General features: G+C 37.3%; 1 protein-coding gene across 1 annotated transcript; it reads right to left on the reverse strand.

Annotated features, from left to right (window-relative positions):
• Positions 1 to 6,248: 6,248 nt before the first annotated feature.
• On the reverse strand, positions 6,249 to 13,711 carry SFRP2 (secreted frizzled related protein 2). Its single transcript, XM_063458537.1, has 3 exons — positions 12,872 to 13,711; positions 11,303 to 11,383; positions 6,249 to 7,955 (listed from the first exon to the last, which is right to left on the reverse strand). The coding sequence occupies exons 1-3, from the start codon at positions 13,371 to 13,373 to the stop codon at positions 7,651 to 7,653; spliced, it is 888 nt and encodes a 295-aa protein (XP_063314607.1). The 5' UTR covers positions 13,374 to 13,711; the 3' UTR covers positions 6,249 to 7,650.
• Between the last annotated feature and the right edge of the window lie 9,650 nt (positions 13,712 to 23,361).

Below are 23,361 nucleotides of genomic sequence, written 5' to 3' on the forward strand. Positions count from 1 at the left end.
CTCCTCCTCCTCCTCTCTGTCTCCCCATCTGAACTTTCACCCTGTTCTTCTTCTTGCCGAGCGGGCACCCACGTGACATCCATGGACGCATCGTCATCATCAACCACTTCACTTGTATCTGACAACTCAGCAAAGGAAGCGGCAGCGGGTACAACATCATCAGCAACCCACCGTACGTCCATGTGTGTAATGCTGCCTGCCTGAGACATATCCCTGTTATCTACATCCTCTGGCAATAATGGTTGCGCATCACTCATTTCTTCAAACGGATGTGTAAATAACTCCTCTGACATACCAAGTGAAGCGGCTGTGGCGCTTGTGTTGGTTTTAAATGCACGCTATTGTAACACCAGATATTAGTGGCAATGTGCACTGGCAGAGGTTGGCAGAGTACATGCTGTAAGCCTGACACACCCGCTTGAAGACAAGTAACTGCTATTCAATCTATAACAGTGAAAAAAGTTTTTTGGTTTTAAATGCACGCTATTGTAACACCAGATATGAGTGGCAATGTGCACTGGCAGAGGTTGGCAGAGTACACGCTGTTGGCCTGACACACCCGCTTGAAGACAAGTAACTGCTATTCAATCTATAACAGTGAAAAAAGTTTTTTGTTTTTAAATGCACGCTATTGTGACACCAGATATGAGTGACAATGTGCACTGGCAGTGGTTGGCAGAGTACACGCTGTTGGCCTGACACACAGACGTTTGCAGACGACTAACTGCTAATTAATCTATTACAGTGAAAACATTTTTTTTGTTTTTAAATGCAAGCTATTGTGACACCAGATATGAGTGGTGGCACTGGGCAAGTGGGCACAGTATCCACTGTGAGCCTGACACACAGACGCTTGCAGACAACTAACTGCTATTCGATCCATTACAGTGAAAAAAAAGTTTGTGGGTTTTTAAATGCATGCTATTGTGCCACCAGATATGAGTGGCACTGTGCACACTGGCAGAGTACACGCTGTTGGCCTGACACACAGACGCTTGCAGACAACTAACTGCTATTCAATCTATAACAGTGAAAAAAGTTTTTTATTTTTAAATGCACGCTATTGTGACACCAGATATGAGTGGTGGCACTGGGCAAGTGGGCACAGTATCCACTGTGAGCCTGACACAGAAGCTGGCAGGCAGGCAGGCAACTGCAATTAGATTACAAAAAAAAAAAAAAAGCAGACTGATGTTCGAGCCCTAAAAAGGGCTTTTTGGGGTGCTGTACTTACAGCAGAGATCAGATGAGTCCTTCAGGACTGTAGTGGACACTGAATACACTAGCCTAGCTATACATTTCCCTATCAAATGAGCAGCAGCTACACTTTCCCTCCTCTATCTAAGAATGCAGCTTCAGAATGAATCTAAAAAGGATGCTGTACAGGAGGTGGGAGGGTCTGGAAGGGAGGGTATGCTGCTGATTGGCTGGAATGTGTCTGCTGACTGTGAGGCACAGGGTCAAAGATTAGTCAATGATGACGAATAGGGGGCGGATCAAACCGCGCATGTGTTCACCCGCCGTGGCGAACGCGAACACGCTATGTTCGCCAGGAACTATTCGCCAGCGAACAGTTCGGTGCATCACTTTAAACCAGGTTGTAAACTTGTTTTACATAAGGATATTGAATGTTAGCAGTCAACTGATGGTACCAAAGAGGAACTTTGAACTATATGGCAAGTAAAGTGAGGTGAGCTTGCTAGACTAGGGGAACGACTGAGTTGTAGGATAACAACATGAGTTTATATTGTAGGACATTAGATAAAATGTGAGGTTCCTCCAGGTATACTGGTCTCTTTGGATTCATTTCTGAAGATAGATTTTGATTTCAGTGATTATCACTGAACTAAATAGAATTGGTTGAAAGAGGTTAACAATGTAGATCTAGTAAAGGGCACTATAGCATTGCAGGTGAGTGTATGTTGACAGAGCTATAAAGTTAAACATTGAACAAGTCTAAGTAGACTTGGAAATTTGGACTGAACTTCAGTTTTGCCAACTTTCTGGTTTTCGAACAGCCATGTAACCAGAATATGGGAGGAAACGACTTGCGTGAGAGCCCTAACATGCTAATTTTAATTTCTAAATTCAGAGTGCCATTTCACCAGAAAAGAAGGGGGAATGGAGAATCGTGGTGGATAGGAAACGAAGTTAAACAAAATATTGTCTGATGATGAATGGAAAAATGTTCTCTATTTCCAGATGCACCGTTAGTTGAACTAATATGTAAGATATTATTTTAGTGGTATTTGACTCCTGCCAGACCTAGCCATATGTCCACTAGATATTCCACAGTTTGCTGGTGGAATTGTTTTGGAAAAGGATCTTTATCAAACATAGGGTGGTTCTGTCCTTGTATCGCATCAATTTGCAGGACTCTTTTTTGATAACATTGAATATCAATAAAATATTTCCTTAAAATAAATAAATAAACTTGACTTACAAGGCACATGATGATAATTGAAATTAAGATGATGATCAAGATGTCCCACACTATTAATGTATATGTGAAGTCCAAGAGATTGCCCATACTGTAAAAATGTTTGTTGATGTCTTAGGGTATCCTTCAGGGGAGGAGTACGTGCTTAGAGATGGAGGGTGCTCCACCATGAAGACAATGTTAGCATTGAAAAGTGTCCCATACTGGCAAAATATATGTTGAGGCTGGAGGATATCCCATGTTATTGATGTATTTGCTTAAGTCACTCATAGCTTCCTTCCATTGATGTCCAATATTACACAATAACATCAACAAAAAGGTGCCAAAACCTACACTCAACACAGCTAAGTCCTACATGGAGTTCTACTGGAGCTTATATGTAAAGGAACCCTATTAGAATTTTAAATCATTTTCTATATTTTTGTGTTAAGTTAAATGTAAACATGTGTGGTTATCCCAATAACAATGCGTATTTATTGATGGTAGGTCATTGTGATATTGGTTACATTGACAAGAACAAAGAGAAATGTAATCCTTTGCTACAGTTACTGCGAGAAAACAGGTGGTTCTGAGTAACGGTGGCTAATAAAAACTTGAGGAAAGCTATTTATACAACTACCACAAAAATAACCCCATAGTAAGTGAAATAACGTGAATCAGTGATATAAACACACTAAGGAGAAGCTATTAAACAGGGAGTGAGCTCAGCTGTGTGCAGTCATTGGCAGATTCTATTTCTGCACTGCATCTAAAGTTTCTACAATGTGTTCCAATTAAGAAACCTACAAGCAGACTCTTACAATTTTTTTTTCCAAATAATCAAAAATAACATATCTGTCCATGGGTAGGTATTGCATATACAAATGTCAAACTGCAGATTTACAGGAAAAATTAAATATATGTAATATGTGCAATAAGACGATGGAAACCTCTACCAAAAATATTCAATGATGTTATGAAATGCCTGTCGCTTTGTGTCCTATTGAATAAAGCATACAGTGTACTTTATTCAATAAAGTCCAGTGCTTGTGAATGTAGGCTAATAGCATTTTTTTTTTAAATAACTGCAGTTATTCCCCATTGAAAGGACAGTAAATAAATGGTAAGTATGTAACAAACAGATAAAACAGACCTTGTCAACAACAGAACAGTCTATTACAGCATATAATATAGAAATATTGAGCAAACCTCTTTTAGCTTAGGTTTAATTCATTACAAACCACAATTTGCCCAAATTTAGGCCGATCAGGTTCTCGTCTGGATTTCCGACATAGACAAATTCAGAGCCTGAGAACAGGCAGTAAATGTTGGTAAAAAAAAGCAGGAACAGCAGAAAAAAATTTCTAATTTACATATTATATATGTAATAAATATATAAATATAGATTTAATGATCAACCAGATATGGGTAATTTGTAATAAATGCAAAAATAAATGAATAAATATTATCACCATTTATGGATATATTTTTGTCTTCAGAATTAACATAATGAAACTAGCTATTATATCACTTTTTTGTCTTTTTATATTATTTTCTTGTATAAATGCAATATTTAGACTAGAATTTTTGTATTGGTGTCTTCAAAAAGAGATGCAGTGGAATTCCATGTTGTTTTAGTATTTTCATTTAACACATAAATATTTTGTATCATTCACCAACAATGCAAGACTGCATTTTCACCTATGGTTGATCATGTAGGGAGCATTGTTTCAGAGCTCTAGCAGGGTCCTAATGCTCTGAGCATAGCATGAGCATGTCTAGTGATGTGCTTGTGCTATGCTTGTTGGGGACAGTTCCTTGGTATCCGCAAAAGCAGGTCACCAGGGAACAAAGTCAGGACAGGAGGCCTGATCAACCACACTTAGCAGTTTACTAAGTACAGCTAGATATATTGATATATGGAAGCCCGAGCAAGATTAACCATGAACTAACCTTCCTATTCCCATGGGTTTAGACAGGGGTCCTGGAACTGTAAATTTGTTTGGCTCCATTCACTATCCTTATGTGAAGAATGAAGCAGGAGCCTTAGATGAGTGGGACCTTAATTCTAGATAGCTCGGTGGGCTTGGGGTTGTGGGTTCAATTACCCTTGGGGGTTTCAGGTTCAATTACCGGCAGGGTTAACCCAGCTCTACATCCTTCCAAGGTGGATAAAATGAGTTCCATTAAAATCGGGTGATAGTAACATCCTCTGGACGTTGAGCAAAAAGTAACATCCCCATGATTTCCTGGTTAAATACTTTATTATTATTATTATCAGATTGTAGCCAGTCAGAGAAGCTAGTCTGTTGTTTTTTATTTGGTTGTTAAGGATCACAGAACATGTTATTCAACATCTATATTGCTTTAAGATTTCTATCCTTTTTTGCTATCTTCTAAATTACCCTTTCTGAAAATATACAGGTACCTTGTATGTGTACTTAAGAATGATCACCTATGAAATGTAATACAAATTCTTGCATAGCTTAACTAGAGGAACCACTGATGTGGGGTAAGCTTTTCCAAATTTTCCAAGTTGTGTTCCTTATTGTGCCACCACTGAAGTTTCTAAGGCAAACTATAGCTAATCAATCTGTATAATTACTGCAGGCAGTGAAGGCTAACATCACATAAGGAGCAGTTGCCCACTTTTGCTTTAAAATAAGAGTAACAGCACAAAACTATTGGTCGAACAACTGAAACGAACACATGGACCTTCTTGTTGAAACACACACACACACGATAGACTTATAAGAAATATCCAAAGTGGCCTCGTTCAAAGATGTCCAAAAGTTCCTATTAGATGTAATAGTAAAAGAAAAGACACCAAATGTATGGATGAACTCTTAGCTCTGTTACAAACTCATCTATCTTTAATCTTTAGATATGGTCTCTCTGGGTTGTGTCCCATGCCCACCAGGACAGCTTCTGTGTCACATGGTACCGAACCATGGAGGATTCCCTATCCTTTCAACTCTCTATTAATTTTTAGCTGATTGCCTAAATCTCCTTAAAGTATATTATGGAAACATTTTCTATCAGACATTTATAGTACTTTGATGTTTTTCTTATTTGTACTTTGTCTTGCCTTAAATAAAGAATTTAAAATGGGGGCTCATTATTTTATTACATCCCCATCTCACAGAAAATAGGGTAGGAGGAATAAGTATAAGAGCAGTCATTGGAACCTTTTACCAATTATGATAAGCCCAATCGCTTTACCAAGGAAATAAGATGTGAGAGTTGGTAATTTTATTTTCCTCCTTACTTGGCTATTAATAAAGGCTAGGAATACCGACTGAAGTGTTTTCTGTTTTTGAAATTTCCTTCAAAACACAGTTAAAATGTCAATCTTTACAAATAGACCCCTAATTACAATTGCTCTCACATACTGGTAGTTGAATGTTCCATATGATAGGTTTTTTAGATATACTTTAGACATTTTCCCAAAAATCATAAAATCTCTTTAAAAAAAAAAAAAATTAAAAAAATGTTCAGATGTATTCCTCTATCTCTGATCACTTGATAAAAGTAAAACTTTTTGATAAAAGATAAGAAACATTTAAGAAAACATCCTAAAAAAAAATTTCTTCAAAATCTTAAGAATTATACTCGGGTTTATTAAGTCCTTTTTGAGATGTAACTTTAATTTTAAATGTATTTATTAAAAAAAAACAAAATACCAACAAACAAGCATAACATTTGCAGTTAAATCAACTGGGGCTTTGAGTGATAAAATAGCTTTGAAAAACCTTTAACATATAAAATTCTTATTTAAAAATAATGAAAGTGTATTTCAAACATACTGTTTGTTTTATATACAGGAATATATAGTGTTAATTTTATTTATTTACAATAATGTTCACAGCAATATTTTACAACTCTTTCAGGTACCTGATTGTATATATTACAAACAAACTAAACACAGGTTATGTAGTTTTCAATGCAAAATACATTGGTGAAATCGGCAAACAAACCTTGAGAGTATTAAAAAGAAATGCCATAAAGTTAATTGTGTACCGTGTATTTTTTATTTCACATAAATAAAACTTTACAGCAGGAGTGGGCTGGAAGTAAATCCTTAGCTGTTGTAGGACAACAACTCCCATGATGCTTTGCTATCCTTACAGCTTGTAAGGCAGCTATGATTTGTGGTCATGCAACAGCTGGAGACCTCTGATTTTGACCACCCATGATTTACAGCACTCTGTGATGCATGTGATAGTGAAAAAGCAACTTAGCATAAAGTTAAATTCCAAACAAAACAATTTTTTTTAAATTTTACTTCAAATGAGTTTGAATATTTGTAAAAAAAATTGTATGCTAAATATATTGCTAATTTTGTTGTTAAAAAACTCTTAGGCACGTGATTCTGCATATTAGTCTCCTCTTTACATATTTTCATCCACACTAACATACTGATGGGTTTAGCTTCTTTATTTTATGTGTTTATTTACTTTTTTTAAATTATTATTTAGTCTAGTATAGTAGCAGATATGAAATTTAAGGAATGTCTTCTTACTAATTTTCCTTCAATGTCAGGCAGGTTTGTTAACTAAACATAGAGCTAGACATTCCAAACTTGCTTAGTTGACAGACATGTTTGGGTCAAAAATAAAATCTTCAAATCAGCAATAGAATACTCAAAACGGTTTGCCTTGATTGAAAATTGGGCCAATATCTTGTCACGTTACATATACAGCTTTATTTTTAATTTCTCCGTATTATCAACCAATAATTTGCTGATTATATTTATTCTGGCACATAAAAGTAATTTTGTAAAGCAGCTGTATGTATATATATATACACAGATATGTATAGAATTATTATATATCTATATAAATCCATTAAAAACATATTTTCCATCTTGCCTGATGGATGATTCATAAAAATTATTTGCAAACGTTGTCATTGCAAACGCAAGCTATCTAACCAGTACTGTTCTAGAAAAATGTAGAAAAAGTCACCAAATTTTCACAGAGTAAATATGTATCTATAATTATTTTTAATTAATTGGCTTCATACAAATATTTTTTATTTTATTTTGCATTTTTCATTTTCATTATATTTACAGAAATGTTTTCGTTCAATATTAATAATTATAATAATAAAAAAAAGCCATTAACCCACACCTTTTATTACATTTCTTTCAAGGATGGGTTCCCAAAAGGGAGGAAGGTGCATAAAAAAATTAATAGCCCCAGTGCTGGAAGAGTTAAGAACCGAACCAATTAACACTGCAGCTTGCGAATGCTGCGCGAGATCCTCTTAAACTCCCGTTGGCCTTTCTGCCATCGCTTGACTGAGGTGATGACCAGTTCCCCGCCAAGCTTTTGTCCCATCACTAAATAGGGAGCGTTGATGTCATTCATTTCGTCACAGGTACACTGCAGGCCATCTTTAAGCCATAGCACTGTTTTCTTCAGATCTCTTTCTGTCACTCCGTTCAGCTTGTAAATGGTTTTGCTCTTTGTTTCTGGGATGATCTTGGTGTCCCCATTGATGTAGGCAATCTCCTTCACTTTTATCTTCAGGGCTAATGAGGGTAAAAAGAGGGGTGTGGGGTGAGAAGTTGTTGGTCAGACAGAGATGGAGAGAGACAAGGCCATTAGTACACAGAAAAGCCAATATGGGGTGGGATGTGTAGCTAATGAAACTGTCACGGCCTGACAGAATTACAGCAGGTGGCTCCATTTTTAAACCACAAAGGCCATCAAAGTCACTTTATGTCAAAATCCATGTGTTACCTCTCGCTGTGCTTGGCCTAGTCTAAACCGCACATTTTTTTCTGAAAATCTCTTTTTTTTCACCTCGTTTTTCTTGAACTTTTTATTCAAGGAACTTATAGTTTAATCTATTATTAGATGTTTGAAAAATAAGACTTCCTCTTATTTTATGTTGCCGTTTATTCATCTTCTACTAAATATGTAATTAGTGGATTCATGGGAGAGGATTACAAATTTTAAAAAGAAAATAAATTATTGTATTGAATCAGCTTTATCACCAAGAAGAAAGGCCAAGCTGTGTGTTATGGATGGTGTTCCCCATAACAAGACCAGCTTGTAAGACGTATGCAGGTTATGGGTCACTGAGCACTAGGTACGGGTGGGTTAAAATGCCGTCTGTCTTTACTTGGTGGTTGGAGCTAAACAGAAAGTGGTTGTGTATAACGTTCAATGAGTCACAGTAATGTCTGTAGCTATTGCTTTTCTTCCTCAAATAGTAGAGGATTCGGGAAAATATTGGTAAATACTGAACAGATAAAACTACTTCATTTTAGAAGCACCACAATATGCATTTATGAACTACAGGATGAGAGGACCATGACTAGATCATTACTAACCCTAGTCTTAAAACCCTTTTTTTCAACATAAATACACGCATATTTGGTTTTATATACACAAACAGGTAATGCTTAATACAGTATGTTTAATTGTGTGTGTACCATAAAGATGAGCATTGTTAAGTCTTTGCAATGTAAGTACAATTGAATTTTAAGGTGACAAGATTTTTCTGTGACACCATCTCACAGTTAAATTATGAATTTATCACTTTAAATTAAATACTTACATGGGTTGCAAAGGCATAAAAATGGCCACATTTGCTATAAGGGTTACAGAGTAATGCTGAAATAAGCAGACAACACGCACAATACCTAAATACACATGAAATTAGCATTCTCCATATAAAGTCATCTATGCACCATCTATTATATATTTTTAAATTAGATTAGAACCAGCTAAATCTAGCATCAACTGATATATTGTCAGACTATACTTATGGCCTAGTATTTGAGAACATATGCTTTTTTCAATTGAGATAAAATGTTGTTTTGGTACAAGCATAGTTTGATGTATATGACATGTAACTGTATATGTGCATATGTGTGTATGTACTATGTTGTTATTTTATAAAAATAAGAGAAGTACTGATAAAGACATTCATGACTTCTAATGCTAAATCTTAACAAGAGATGAGACATCTTTGTCTGCATCCTTGTTCTGTTGGTTGCCGAGAAGTCAGTCAGGCTGGTATATTTTCTGCCATGGAATTAACATAAAAGCAGAAGGCCTCTGTAACAGAAAAGTGTAATATTTTTTTTAATAATCTTATTAACCCTTGGTGTTTTTTTTTAAAGGTGAAGATAGTTACATATTACATAGTTAGATAGCTGAAAAGAGACTTGCGTCCATCAAGTTCAGCCTTCAAAATGTTCAAAATGGCTATCAACATGATATTTAAGGCCTAATCAATATAGAACTCACTTCTCTAGGCAAGCAAGTACCCATGCAAAAAACAAAGGTGAAATTAAAAACAAATGAAAGCAAAACAATATTTCTTTGAATGTTGGCAGGATAGTCCGTGTGTATTTTTATATCAACACTTCAAAAATTTGAAGGTGAAATTTAAAAATGTTTTTTTTTTTGTTTTGTTTTTTATCACAAAACAAGCAGAAGCTATAAATGCAGTGGTGACATATTCAGTCACAATCCCAAAAATATTAATATTTCAATGTTTCAGTGTTATCATTTTTATTGTGATTACTATTATTTATATAGCACCGTTTATTTTAATTTTATTAATAATACCCAATATTTTAATACTCAAGAGAGACACTACTGTTGCAAATCATGGTAATAACTTCAAAATTAAAGCCAGAACAGGGTTTCCAGCAAACCCTTTTTGATCTAAATTTGCAAGTTCAATTGACGATACCCTACTATTCACAGGGGACCCCTAAATGCAGCTAAACTATAGGGTTCCAGCAAATTAAGCAATGCATTTACAAATTCTGCCCTCCAAGTTTTGGAAAACGTGATCGGCCTCTGACTCATGCACGGTAAAACAAAACTCATAACTCAATTTCCATGAAAATGGAACATAAACCAAATCATTTTGAGTGTCTGAAATCCTGCCATGCAACTTTACGCCGTAGTAAATGTCATCAAGATTGTGGAAATGTATATATATTTTTGTTATATTTGGAAGGGTTCATTTGTATAAATATATTAAAAGGCATCTTATTTTAATTTAATGGTTCTGTTTTGAATATGAACTACAGTTGTGCTTCAGTTATAGTTACACTGTAATTCAGTCTGAAACTTATTGTATCTGTCACGTCTATCCAATCAACAGGCACAGTCATCAATCAACCACGGAGCAGCGAGGTTAACATTGCTTTCCTTGGGTCACTAAAATTTCCATATTTTCCTATTTTCAAACCTAGCTGACTAACACAGGCAAGAAGCCCTCTTTTTGTTGTTTCTTAATTCACGGAGGAGGTCGCTGAAAAGGTAGAAATGTGTTGTTTATAAAATGTTCAAGTCCGTGTCTGCATCCTAATTGCATGTTATATAGCCTGTATCCAAATAAACTGCCCAGCCTGTCAGTCACTTTGCATTAACATAGTCTAAAAACTGCGCACCATTTTTTTTTTTTAAGCTGTGGAATCCAATTAACTGTTTGGATACCAGTGTGTGTGCCCTAGAAATGTGTTGTAAGTTTTACAAATATTTGAGTGATTATTTTGCCAATACAGAGACACTTTGCCACTTTCATATTATTTTGTATTTTTCTAGATAAGTTAGTTTTTAGGATGTATTCTATGCGGCAATCTCAGAACAGGTAAAACTTTATTCTTATACTGCAAAAATAACTTTAATATACAAAAATATAACATATACTTTATATATTGATTAAGAACTACTAATTACATGTAGTTTGTCTAACTTGTAATGATGTGCACATAAGGCTATGCAAATCAATCCAAATTATAAGGCACAGTTCTAATTTTGAAATTACTGATGAACAAACTGACAAATGCTGATTTAGAAAGCTAGATAGATCAGTAAATCAATATTTTTTTTCTATAGCGCTACTTACCAAAATCATTTTTGCAGAGATTTTCTACAATATCGTTATCATCTTCATTGGTGTTTATGCAGGGATCACAAACTTTTGGTGCTGTAAAAAAAAAAAAGACAAGTTTTTGAGAGTTCTGCGTACCAGCAGGTGGCGCTACAACACATGTTGCTCTAAAAGTCTACACAACAGCATCTTTGAGCATCATCTATTAAAATGCTCTTATGACTTAAAAAAGATCTGAATGTAAGAAAATTTTTTCTCTATGTCAATTAATTTTCAACAAATCTGAGCAAATAGGTGGCAGTTTACTTTGGTGAGGCAGGGCTATTTACTAAACTCCTAATTGTAGCAAATTAAAATCAGAAATGCAAAATCTCGGATTAAATAGACAAGTAGAAGAACTTTTCCAGATTAGTTATTTTGGCTTAACTTTTGGCTAATGAATTTACAATCACATTTGGCTAATGAATTTCAAATCACTACAGTTTGGAATTTAGCGAAAAAAAAACCCTTAGTGGTAACATCCTTTGAATATACCAGGAATTTGTTTTTCCTTGGACTTTTAATAAAGACAATAGGGAGGCAATTTTTGGGATTGATCCCAAATGTCCACATTTTTTTCAGAGCAATTAAGTACCGTATCTGCAAAAAAACGTCTAACAAAATGCTCCCATTGCAAACAGATTAAGTAAACATTTACCAAACACCAAAGTAACCCAGGTGATTTTCATCAAATACATTGGTGCCATTCTGGAGTTGAATTGGTTACCCGACTGTATAGATCTAGGGAACATGGAAAATATCAGTCCCAATTAGACATTTACTGTGTAGTAACAATCATCATAAGATAACTGATCAACACAACTGTACTGCACAAAGCACCAACGTGCTATTTGGCACACGGCTTTCTTTGCTGAGGGCACTAGCTGTTAACATATCAGGCAGCACATTTTATTTTCTTCTTCTCATTTTCATACCTCTGTTTGTCTTCTTTGTTTATTAAAAACATATGAAATGAATTACAAATGTACCCTTTAGCATCATTGCCTAGTCACGTGACGCCGATCCAATAAAGATTGAATGACTTGGTATGTCCTTTATGTAGCAAAAGGAAACACGACTTAGAACCTGATAGATCTTTGCAAATTGAGATATGCAGACAGCCTGAGGAATATATGCTAATTATTTGTCTTTTGCCAAAAAACAAACAAACCCCCCCTCCCCAAAAATCAGGGAAACTGTTTACAAATGTACAAAAATCATTTGAATTTCTGTAGTCTATACCCTGTCCTCTAAATCAGTATTTACAAGTTTAGCAATGCCATGCTAATTACTTAAATTATGTCCAGTTATTTGTTTTTAAGGGCTGGATTCTATTACAAGAGAGAAACTTAACTTGGGTAACGTTTGAGCGATTTTCCCTTTGGAATCTTTGAGAACATTGCCATTAAGTTACCAGAGATTTGTTTATCGTTAAGAATATAATCTAGTCCTGGATCATGTGACAGCCTATTGGTCTATTTCACAAATATATATGTATATATGACACAATAAGTACAAAGTATAATAATTAGAGACTGGCATTACCTTCTATGGTGGCTGGAATCACCTGGTCATTGCTGGCTGGTGGGATGCACAGGTCATTGTCCTGGGGGAAGCGGCTGCACTCCAACATATCTGGCCATGGGAAGCCAAATGCTGACATGACTGGGGCACAGCTGTCCCTCACCTGTTCACACAGCGAGCGGCAGGGCTTAATAGTCTCGTCCAAGTCATCAATGCAGACAGGAGCAAAGAGGGAGCACAGGAACTTCTTGGTGTCTCGGTGACATTGCTTCTGGACCAAGGGAATCCAGGAGGACGCCTGCTGCAAGACCTCCTTCACGGTCTCATGACCCAGGAGATTGGGCAGCCTCATGTTTGGGTACTCGATGTCGTGACATAGGAGTAGAGTGGCAGGGATGGGCTTGCAGTTGCTCCTTTTGTAGGAGAATTCAGGTTGCCCAAAGGGAAAGAGACCTTTGACAGAGTCCATGCAGTCAGAAGCCAGGAGAAGAAGGAGCAGCAAGTAGTAGGACCTGCTCTCCATGTTTAGGGAGCTCTCTCTTGAGTGATGAGCTGAGTGTGCTCCAATATGGGTTGCTCTCTTCTCAGTGATGGGGTGAGTGTGCTCCAATATGGGTTGCTCTCTTCTCAGTGATGAGCTGAGTGTGCTCCAATATGGGTTGCTCTCTTCTCAGTGATGGGGTGAGTGTGCTCCAGTTTGGGCTTCTGTCTGCTGAGTGATGAGCTCCTGAGGAGAGACAGATACACTAGTACAAATAAAAAGCTCTCAGCCTTTCAGAGGCTGCATGCGGTTTCCAGGAGCCCGACTCCCTCCACCTTACATAGGAGTGGACAGACTGATCAGATGCTCTGCAAACAAGAGTTTTCAGTGATTTCTTCTATGCAAATATAGCCAGTGGGAGGAGGCTCCATGACAATCATCAGAAAAGGATTGGTCATTACTTACTTGCTCTGCTTTTCCTTTTGGGATTTCTCCTTTTGGCAGGAAAGTCCTTAAATGTAACAGTGTATTAAAACGTAAACAAATAAAAAAATAAAATCACTTCTAAAAAAAATTACTGAAAAAGGAGGCACAAGTGCATTGCTTATGAGCTAAGAATTTGCAGCCTGTGATCTAATGTTATCCAAAGATGATCTTCACACAATATACATTCTAGAGTCTCTGCTTCGGGTTGCTGTTACTGAGCTTTATAAATTATAGTTCATTAGACGTTTTTACCAGCGTTTAATATAAATGGATGTTTGCTTTTCTCAGTTTGATGTTAGTTAAAATAATGTACACAATCTATTCCTCTTCTCTTATAATTTCTTTTGTAAGTGTGGCTGAAGAACACTATTGGCGTTCTTTTCATTTAATTAGTCTTTTAAAAGTAACTATTAGCATTTCCAGAATAATTGCCTATTGTGATCGTGTTAACAGTGACAATTTGCACACTACAGTGAAAGTATCACCCCCCCTGAATTTCTTACAAATAAGTTGGAGTTAGTCCAGACATGTGTTCCCACCAGACAGCTAGCCCAAGTCAGTGAGATTTCTCAGAAAGAAAAGCTACATATTATAATATAACGCAGACTGAGTAATAGCTATATTTAGGGGAATTTAGTGATTTATTACCATGTGCAATATGAATTAATGACCAGTCACTATTTTATGTAATCATATTTACTAAGTAGTGTAACATGTTTTTTTTCTTCTTCTATGCAATACATGGTTTGTTTTACAAAGCTGATGTATTGCAGAGGATTCTACATATTACATTACAGGTATTGATAATTCACTGTACATGCAATTTACATTATTATCAAAAATACATGGCAGTTTATTGATGTGACTCTGGAATGCAGCATACTCTGTGACAACGCGCGCACACACACACACACACACACACACACACACACACACACACACACACACACACACACACACACACACACACACACACACACACACACACACACACACACACACACACACACACACACACACACACACACACCAAGTAAACTGCACTGACAAAAATAAACCAGCCATAACAATGTAAACGTACCACTGAATTTTTGTCATTCATTGTATTACTTATATCATGTATACATTGTTCTAATATCCTTTGCATTTTTTTTTATGTGTTCCTCCCATGCTCTGTTATGTGTTTTTTAAGGGCACTTATATCGATTACATTGTCATGCAGAGTGTGCCAAAGTTTGCAATTACCTTCCTGTGTTAGCATTAGAATTTACCTGTTTTCATCAGGACAGCCCCAAGATTTTGGCACTAAATAGTCATTTACAATTACGAGACAGGTCTAAGTCTTTACCTGTTATACCTATAAGTTATGATTAGGCAACATTACGCATTTGGTGGGAGTGAGTGCCATTTTTTTCCCTTTTCCTGTGTGTCGCACACATTTTAATATTATTTTAATATCATAGGTTTGAATTTAGACTGGAAAAAGAGCTTGGTCAGATAATGCCAGTGACACTAGTGGGTAACAGCAGTAGGCACCCATGTTACGAGCCCTGTTGAACTACTTTTAGTAATATTTTGTCCTATCCCACATTGCCCGTAGTCAGTGGACCAGGGATGTCTTCTATTCTATGTTCTCTCGGAATGCGTTTAATTAGCTAATTGTAAAATAAACCCCCTCCTGCACAAAACCTCTGAACCTGGTATTTACTATGAACGTCTCTCTATACTGCAAACTCATAGCTGTGAGCTCACCTGGATGGTAATTGGTAATGTTATTGTTATTTATAAAGCACACAATTATATTCTGCAATGCTGTATAGTATGTGGACAACAAGCTACATGCAACAAGGTGGATGTGTACTGAAACACAAGGGAATAAAGGCCCAATGAGCTTACAGTCTGATGGATAAACCTTCACCGTGATCTGCAATGGATATAAAGGGGACCGTCACATTCTATGTTTCTATGTTTCTATGATTAATCAGGTACCCAGCCCATTTCAGCTTGATGTACAGAGGAGTCAAACTCGGTGCTTGTAAGTTTACCCATTTATTGCTATTATTTGTAACACACTGCCTACTGGCAGCATTGACCGGAGGTATTTTTTTTTTTTTTTAAGGAACAGTATAGTGTTAGGAATGCAAACATGTATTCCTGACACTATAGTGCTGGAATAGTAGTTTAGGTCACCATCAGAGTGGAGAAAGGCTGTTTAACCCCTTAATGACACAAGACATGTGTGACATGTCATGATTCCCTTTTATTCCAGAAGTTTGGTCCTTAAGGGGTTAAACTTACCTTTTCTCTGTCACTGCACCTTCCCTGCATGATACTCAATCAGGATGATCTCAGGCAATTCAATGCTTTCATATAGGAAAGCATTGGGAGGCTACTGCACATTTGCTGCAAAACGCAGCGCTGCACATTTAGCTATAGTACTTCTTGTGACTGTAGTAACAATTTGTTTCTCCTTAACAGCCACCTTGATCAGTCTTGAACTATTAAAGAGCACTAATTAACAGCCACAAGGTATAAAGGGGGCTCTAGTCAGTTGAAGGAAGTATTTTTCCCCTCTACTTTGGTATCAGTGAATAATAGTGTATGATCAGCTTAAAACTACTGGAAACCACTTTTTTTTAAACCAGCATTCATTCTAAAATCAATCTTCAGTATATAAACTCTTAAATATTTTCATCTATACTTTTTCTAGCTTTTAGTCAGCGCTGTTTGTGCATAAAATGGTTTCACCTGAAACATTTGTATAATAATTTGTCACTGCTGTAATAGCTACAGGATTGTCTATGTTCTCGGTGCTAAGATAATGTATGGGTCATTACACACAGAGCTGCTACCGTAAACCAAATGTAGTTACTGTAAGCCTGTGCATTTTTTCCATAGGGTGTATATCCACAAACATTTGATGTCATCTCACTATTTCACACTATCATGCTGTTGCGGCTCAAATATGAACCTTTTATGGTAAAGACAAATGTTACTATGTCAGTCTAACAGCTAAGACATAGCTACCAGGTTAGGAAGGTATGAGAGTGGGACTGGGCCTAAAGGAATATGCCAGTGACGCAACACTCTGGCATGAGGGTGCTGCCTTGTTGCCTTCCAGATGAAAGCTATGCCAGTCTAGAGTGAATACATGCTAGGCATCTATCTATCTATCTATCTATCTATCTATCTATCTATCTATCTATCTATCTATCTATCCCTTTGTCATGGTCCAGTAAATGGAATCAGCCACAAAGGTAACTGACCCATTGTACAGCGCTGTGGAATTTGTTGGCGCTATATAAATAATAATAATAATAATAATACTCGCTTTTAAATAAATAGATTTATTGATAACACTGGGGTGTGTAACTAAAGATTTGAAATCTTCGGCCCCTTGAAGTAGGGGTTAACTTCTAATTCAGTGTCAAGATGGTCTTCTTGTTGCAGCTTGACTCCATTATTAGTGAGACCTCCAGGGCCAATGCAATGTTTCCCATAGAGAATCATTGTGTTCCTAGAGTGCATGCGCAGCATTTGCTACACCAATATAATGCTTTTCATAACATACGATGGTGCCCCCTCAACCCGACAATCGGGATTTGAAATACTCCTTCAAAATGCAAAAAAATCCTAAATAAAATGTTCTCTTCTATGAGAAAAATACAAAAAGGATTTCCAGACTGGTAAGTAGCTCACAGTGTTTATACAATATTTTCCCTTGCCTTTTCAAGATTGCAAGAAATGAGCATGGTTTGTTATGGCCATCTGTTTATAATGTGGCAAATTGCAATATATATTATGCAGAGCTATAAATTTGTTTTACAGCGAAATGTGAATGTTCTTTTAGTAGAACTGGTTGAGTACAGCACAGGTGCTGGAAAATTAGTGCTCAATGAGACAATCTTACTGGAAGTAACATACATCATGCACAGTGTGCTTATTATGTAATATTGTGTAAAGTTTGCTGGTTCCGTGATAAATGTTTTCTGCGAAAGAGCTACAAACGTGATCTGTTCCACTTTAGAAAAGGAATCGTTTTTGAACAAACCTTTTGAGAATTAAAGATTATTATTTAGATTGTAAAACCCTTTATTGTTTACAATTCTCACATGAAAAACTCAGTAAATATAACTTATTGCTAACGGCTTCCTACTAACAACCCAAGCCATTTATCCCCGGTGTATTGTATCTAGAAAGGAAAGAAGGAGATACGTGACCAGCGAGATGCATTTTAATCATTAGATAACATTGTATGTGCAGTTTGGCATTTATTTGCAGCTTGACATATTTGTTAATATTTGTCATGGTCAAATAATTGCGAATGTGAGTCAATGTTTTGCTTATCTGTGATTCATATAATCTGTTTCTTTTTACTTAATACGTTGTCTTTTATCTCCACACTATAGTATAGACATAAATAATGCATAACCATAATATTTGTGACAAGTCTAAATATTAAAACAGAGCAGAATATCCGGTAAATATCATGTATGTTAGAGCATTCTGTATTTAGTGGAAATGATCTGCTGTGGTTAGTGAAATGTATGAATGCACAATGCAGAATTGAATGCTCATTAATTTTAATGATGATTCAAACTAAAAGCTATGACTTTTCAACTAAATCTTTTTTTTGAAGTTCCATGAGAAAAGAGAGCAGAGGTCCCAAACAATAATTGTGCAATTGTGGTTCTCTTCCATTCTCCATTCAACACATGGGAGATGGGGTCAGCCATTAATACAAAGACAAATGTGTGCATGTGTGTGTCCTGTATCCCGTATCAGGCCCCATTAACGCAGAGGAGTCTGAGTCACCTGCAGACTCTTTGACATGATTATAATTTTACATCCCAGGGGATGGGAGAATGAGATGGTGGCATCCATGTTTTTTTTTTTTTTTATTCTTTATTTTTGGTATGGAGGTAGTTACAACAGTGCCTGTGTCACCACAACAGCATTGTCAGGCTCAATTTTCATAGACATATGATAGCAGTATTGTGGCAAGTTGGAAATGCATAACATTTTTATAAGTGAAAAAGGGAACAATACAGCAAATAAGCTATTAACAATATGGTGTAAACTTAGTGCGACTAGCTTGAGGCCTCGTGGTGAGATCGACAGGCTTGTATGTTTAGGAGAAAACAGTAATGTACAATTCGCTTGTCTTGTCCTAAAGCACACAACTTTTGGCTAACAAGACAGGCTAGGCACATGCTGGATAGACGTAGTGGGTTACTTGATTGATTGTTTGGTAATGGTAATTTAGGATTAGCGATTATAGTGAGTGTCAGCGTTGTATATTATAGGAAACTCTTAGGCTACTAAACAGCGTTTATATTAAGCTAGACATACATAGAGAATTGCGAATTACGCCTAGGGTGTAGAGCGGGCTATTTGTGTAAATGTATGCGCATGTAGAACAAGTGAAAAAAACAAAAATAAACGACAAGCACCTTGTTTGTAGTAGATACCTCAGGCTCGAACAAGGTAATAGTCAGTGATACGGTAGCACTGCAGTTAGTGAAATATAGGTGGCACTGACTGACTATGTGAGTGAGAAGTATAAGAGTAAACTAGTGCTTTACACATGTGACTCATTAGTCAATTGAGAGTCATAACAGTTGACTGACTAAACATATCATAATATATTAGACACAAGGCAGATGAAAGTGATCATACACAAGGCAAACGATAGTACATGTGAGGTCTCACTGCTGCGACCTTTGTGTAAGGACCCATAGGAGAGATGATAACCAGATATATGGTAACAGTAGGTTAACATGGAGATTGATCAGCACAATTTTTATAGAATGACATAAACATATTCAGCGTTCCTATCTATCTGCTCAAAGCATAACATCCTTGTTGGCGGTAATTGTTTTATTTTTTCAATATATAGATTTTTATTGATTATATAGGGAGATAACGAAAAGAACATACAGTGTACATACATATTGCAACACATAGAAAACGTACATATTACATTCAAGTTTAGTGGTAGTCGTTGCGTTAAGGTCTTCTTACGCATTGCCGTGCAACTGTTCATATACAGTGGTCAAGTGTTGAAGAAGATTTTCGAATTACACGTTCTTACAATATGTACCGGGGGCTTATGTTTACTCTGTTGCATAGGTATACAGCACCCAGACAATACATTAAACCTTGCACTTGTTTAAACCGTACAGAGCACCGGGTAGTGACACTGCATGATGTACCAACGTATTTAGTAGTGGATAATGAAAAATTTGTAAGCACAGCGAACGGTTACCACTACAGCAACCAATGTTGTTACAAGGTTTGCACAATTGTGCATCCATTTGTTACCACATCATTGGAGCTCAACACCATGTTTGGAACATTATGCTGCTCGGAGTAGGGTATAAACGGTAGATAAAGTAGGGAATTCTGGATATGGTTCCCCAAAATAGTTATATGCCCGTTTTATACATCCTCGTCAACTATATGACACTTGGGTATGCCCGATGCCAGGATAGTATGGAGAACGTAGAAGTGTTGAGGCGATGCCCTTACGTGCCCAAAATTAGGGTATACACCACCCACAGAATTGCAATAAAAATATAACAAAATGTAGACATGTATATATATGTACCAAAGCAAATTATATTACAATACAATAAAAGAGGAGGAGGGATGGAAAAGTGGGTGTGGGGTTAGTATGATCATCTGATCATGTAGGAGAGGCTACATTCTACATAGTACATAGGAACTCATGTATGTTCGGACTTACTGAACTTCACTTTTGCCGGGTGGGGTGGATTTCACGGTGCCATTTCTAGGGCTTGTGGAATGTGTAGGGTGAATGTGAATGTTGAATAATGAATAATTCCTACCCCGTTGCAGAGTAGGATTCCATGATTGAAGCCCAATTTTGCCATCGGGTCAGGAAAGCCATTGTATCGCCTCCTTTCACCCATTCAAATTCATGATGGTATGTCAGGTCTACTTTGTGCAAAACCTCTAGTAATGAGGGGGTTGTGGTGCTTTTCCAATGGGAAGCTATACTCGATTTTGCTGCTACCAGTATATTTAGTACAGCATCCCTGGATGGTAAATCACGTAAATTTGGGATGAGGTGGAGAAGATAGAGTTCCGGGCGCAATGGTAATGTAGTCTTACAAAGCGCTTGGATGCTTCTTTGAATAAGTTGCCAAAAATTCGTTAGGTTGGGACAATACCAAAATATGTGCTCCAAGGAGCCCAGACCCGCATTACAGCGCCAACATGTAGGGGGGGATGTCGGGTATATTTTATTAATTCTGCTTGGAACTAGATACCATCTCGCTATCATCTTAAAGTAAGCTTCCCAGAGCGTGACACATCTCGAAGATTGTTTAGTGTACCTGAGAGAAAGTTCCCAGTCCTCGAGAGACGGGGTTATCCCTAAAGAAATTTCCCATTTCAACATATACGGTAATTTGGAGGGTTCATGATATTCCATTAGTTTCAAATAACAGAAGGACAGAAATTTGCATGAGGGACGAGGTAGTTTTGCAGAATACCATTGCGTGCCTAGATAACTAAAAGAGAGCGGATCCATGTACCTAATTGCTTGAGTGAATAGAATATGTTTGATGCGTAGGTACAGGAACACATCCCTAGGTGGTAAATTGTATTTGTTCTGCAGTATAGGGAATGGAACCCTATACCTTCCTTGTTAAATAGTTTGTGGACATGAGTCACTCCCAGGGACGCCCACCTAGATGTTTGGAGATTAGGAGATATAGTGGAAAGGGCTGATATGGGAGCGAGATATAGCGCTTCTGGTCTAGACCACAAAACTGTGCTCCAAGAGGCCCATGATTTTGTTAGGAAACGGGAAGTTGGAAGAGCAGAGGGCAAGGTTAATGTGAGGTACGCCCAAAGGGTTCCTGACAGGGATTGCGTGCCTCCACAGGCTGATTCTAGTTCAACCCAAACCGGTTTATGTGATCCCATCATGAGACCCAAGCCCTGCGACAGTAGGGTTGCTTTGTAATAGAAGAGAATATTGGGAACATTGAGACCACCTTTTTTGAATGGGTGCCATAAAGTGCGAAATGAGACTCTTGGAGGTTTTTTTTTCCAAATATGGGTGTTGATGACTCTTTGAAAACGTTTAATGAGGGAGATCGGTAGTTCAATAGGAAGTGTTCTGAACAGATAGAGTATGTGCGGCAAAATCATCATCTTAATCGTACTGATTCAGCCAAACCAAGAAGTAAAGAGTTTGTCCCAAGACTCCATCTGCCGAGAGATTTTGGATAGGACTTCTATGTGATTTGCTTTTATGGTTTGGGGTCTCGAAAGTGTCAGTTTTATCCCCAGATAAGAGATTGCTGTAGTTTGCCATGCAAAGGGGTATGTATTTTCTAAGTCCTGTATTACTTGCTTATTAAGACGTATGGGGAGGATTTGGGTCTTACTTATATTGTTCCTATAATAGGAGACCTCTCCATACGTAGATAATGTGTTTATGAGGTGAGGAATGGATCTTGAAGGATCGGCTAAAAAGAGGATAACGTCATCGGCAAAGAGTGCTATCTTTTTTTTCTCCAGCCGGAGTATGTAGACCAGGTAGTTGTGTGTCCAGTTTTATCTTTCTAACTAGGGGTTCTAAACACAAAATAAAGATCAAGGGTGACAAGGGACACCCTTGCCTTGTGCCATTAGTTATGCGAAAGCTCCTAGAAGTGAAGCCCGAGTTGAACACTTTAGCGGAGGGGGCGGAGTAAAGGGCTAAGATGCTGGTTATAAAGGATTTGGTGAAACCAAAGGCCGATAGAGTGCCAGACATATATTCACAATTCAGGCGATCGAAAGCCTTTTCCGCGTCTAATGCCACCAGTACGCCCGATTTGTCTTTCGATTTGGCCCAATCAATTAGGTCCATGCAATGTCTGGTGTCGTCCCCAACTTGTTTGCCGGGAACAAAACCAGCCTGTTCTTCCGAGACCAACTCGGCCAGCAAGGGTCGGAGTCTATTGGCAAGCAATTTGGCGTATAATTTGACATCGGCGTTTAGTAGTGAAATCGGCCTTAGGTTTCCACAAAGTGTTGGTAATTTATTTGGTTTTGGCAGTGTGATAATGTAGGCTTCTAACATTTCTTGTGGGAATTTACCAGTCATTCTAATCCTGTTGAACAGTTTTGTGAGATGTGGGATTAATCTTGGAGCCAGTTTTATATAGTAGTAGTTCGAGAGGCCATCAGGCCCAGGCACTTTATGTTTGGGCAGGGAGTTGATCGTGGAAGCTACTTCTTGCTCTGTGAAAGGGGCGTCTAAAAGGCTGTTATGATGAGCCGAAATTTGGGGGAGCGAAATTTGAGAGAGATATCGTTCTATGTCAGAATGATTTGGATTGGTCGTGTTCACGTTGTCGTGGAGGTTATAAAGTCCTTCATAAAAGTGGGCTAATTTGTCCACTATGTTAGTCGGATTGAATATTTTGACATTGTCCTTGGAGTATATGTATGGGATTTTAGTTTGTAGATAGTTTGTCTTAAGCTGAGCTGCCAGTAACTTGCCAGCTTTGTTCCCTGAAAC

The sequence above is a fragment of the Pelobates fuscus genome, chromosome 6 (assembly GCF_036172605.1).
Source record: "Pelobates fuscus isolate aPelFus1 chromosome 6, aPelFus1.pri, whole genome shotgun sequence".
NCBI classification, from domain to species: Eukaryota; Metazoa; Chordata; class Amphibia; order Anura; family Pelobatidae; genus Pelobates; species Pelobates fuscus.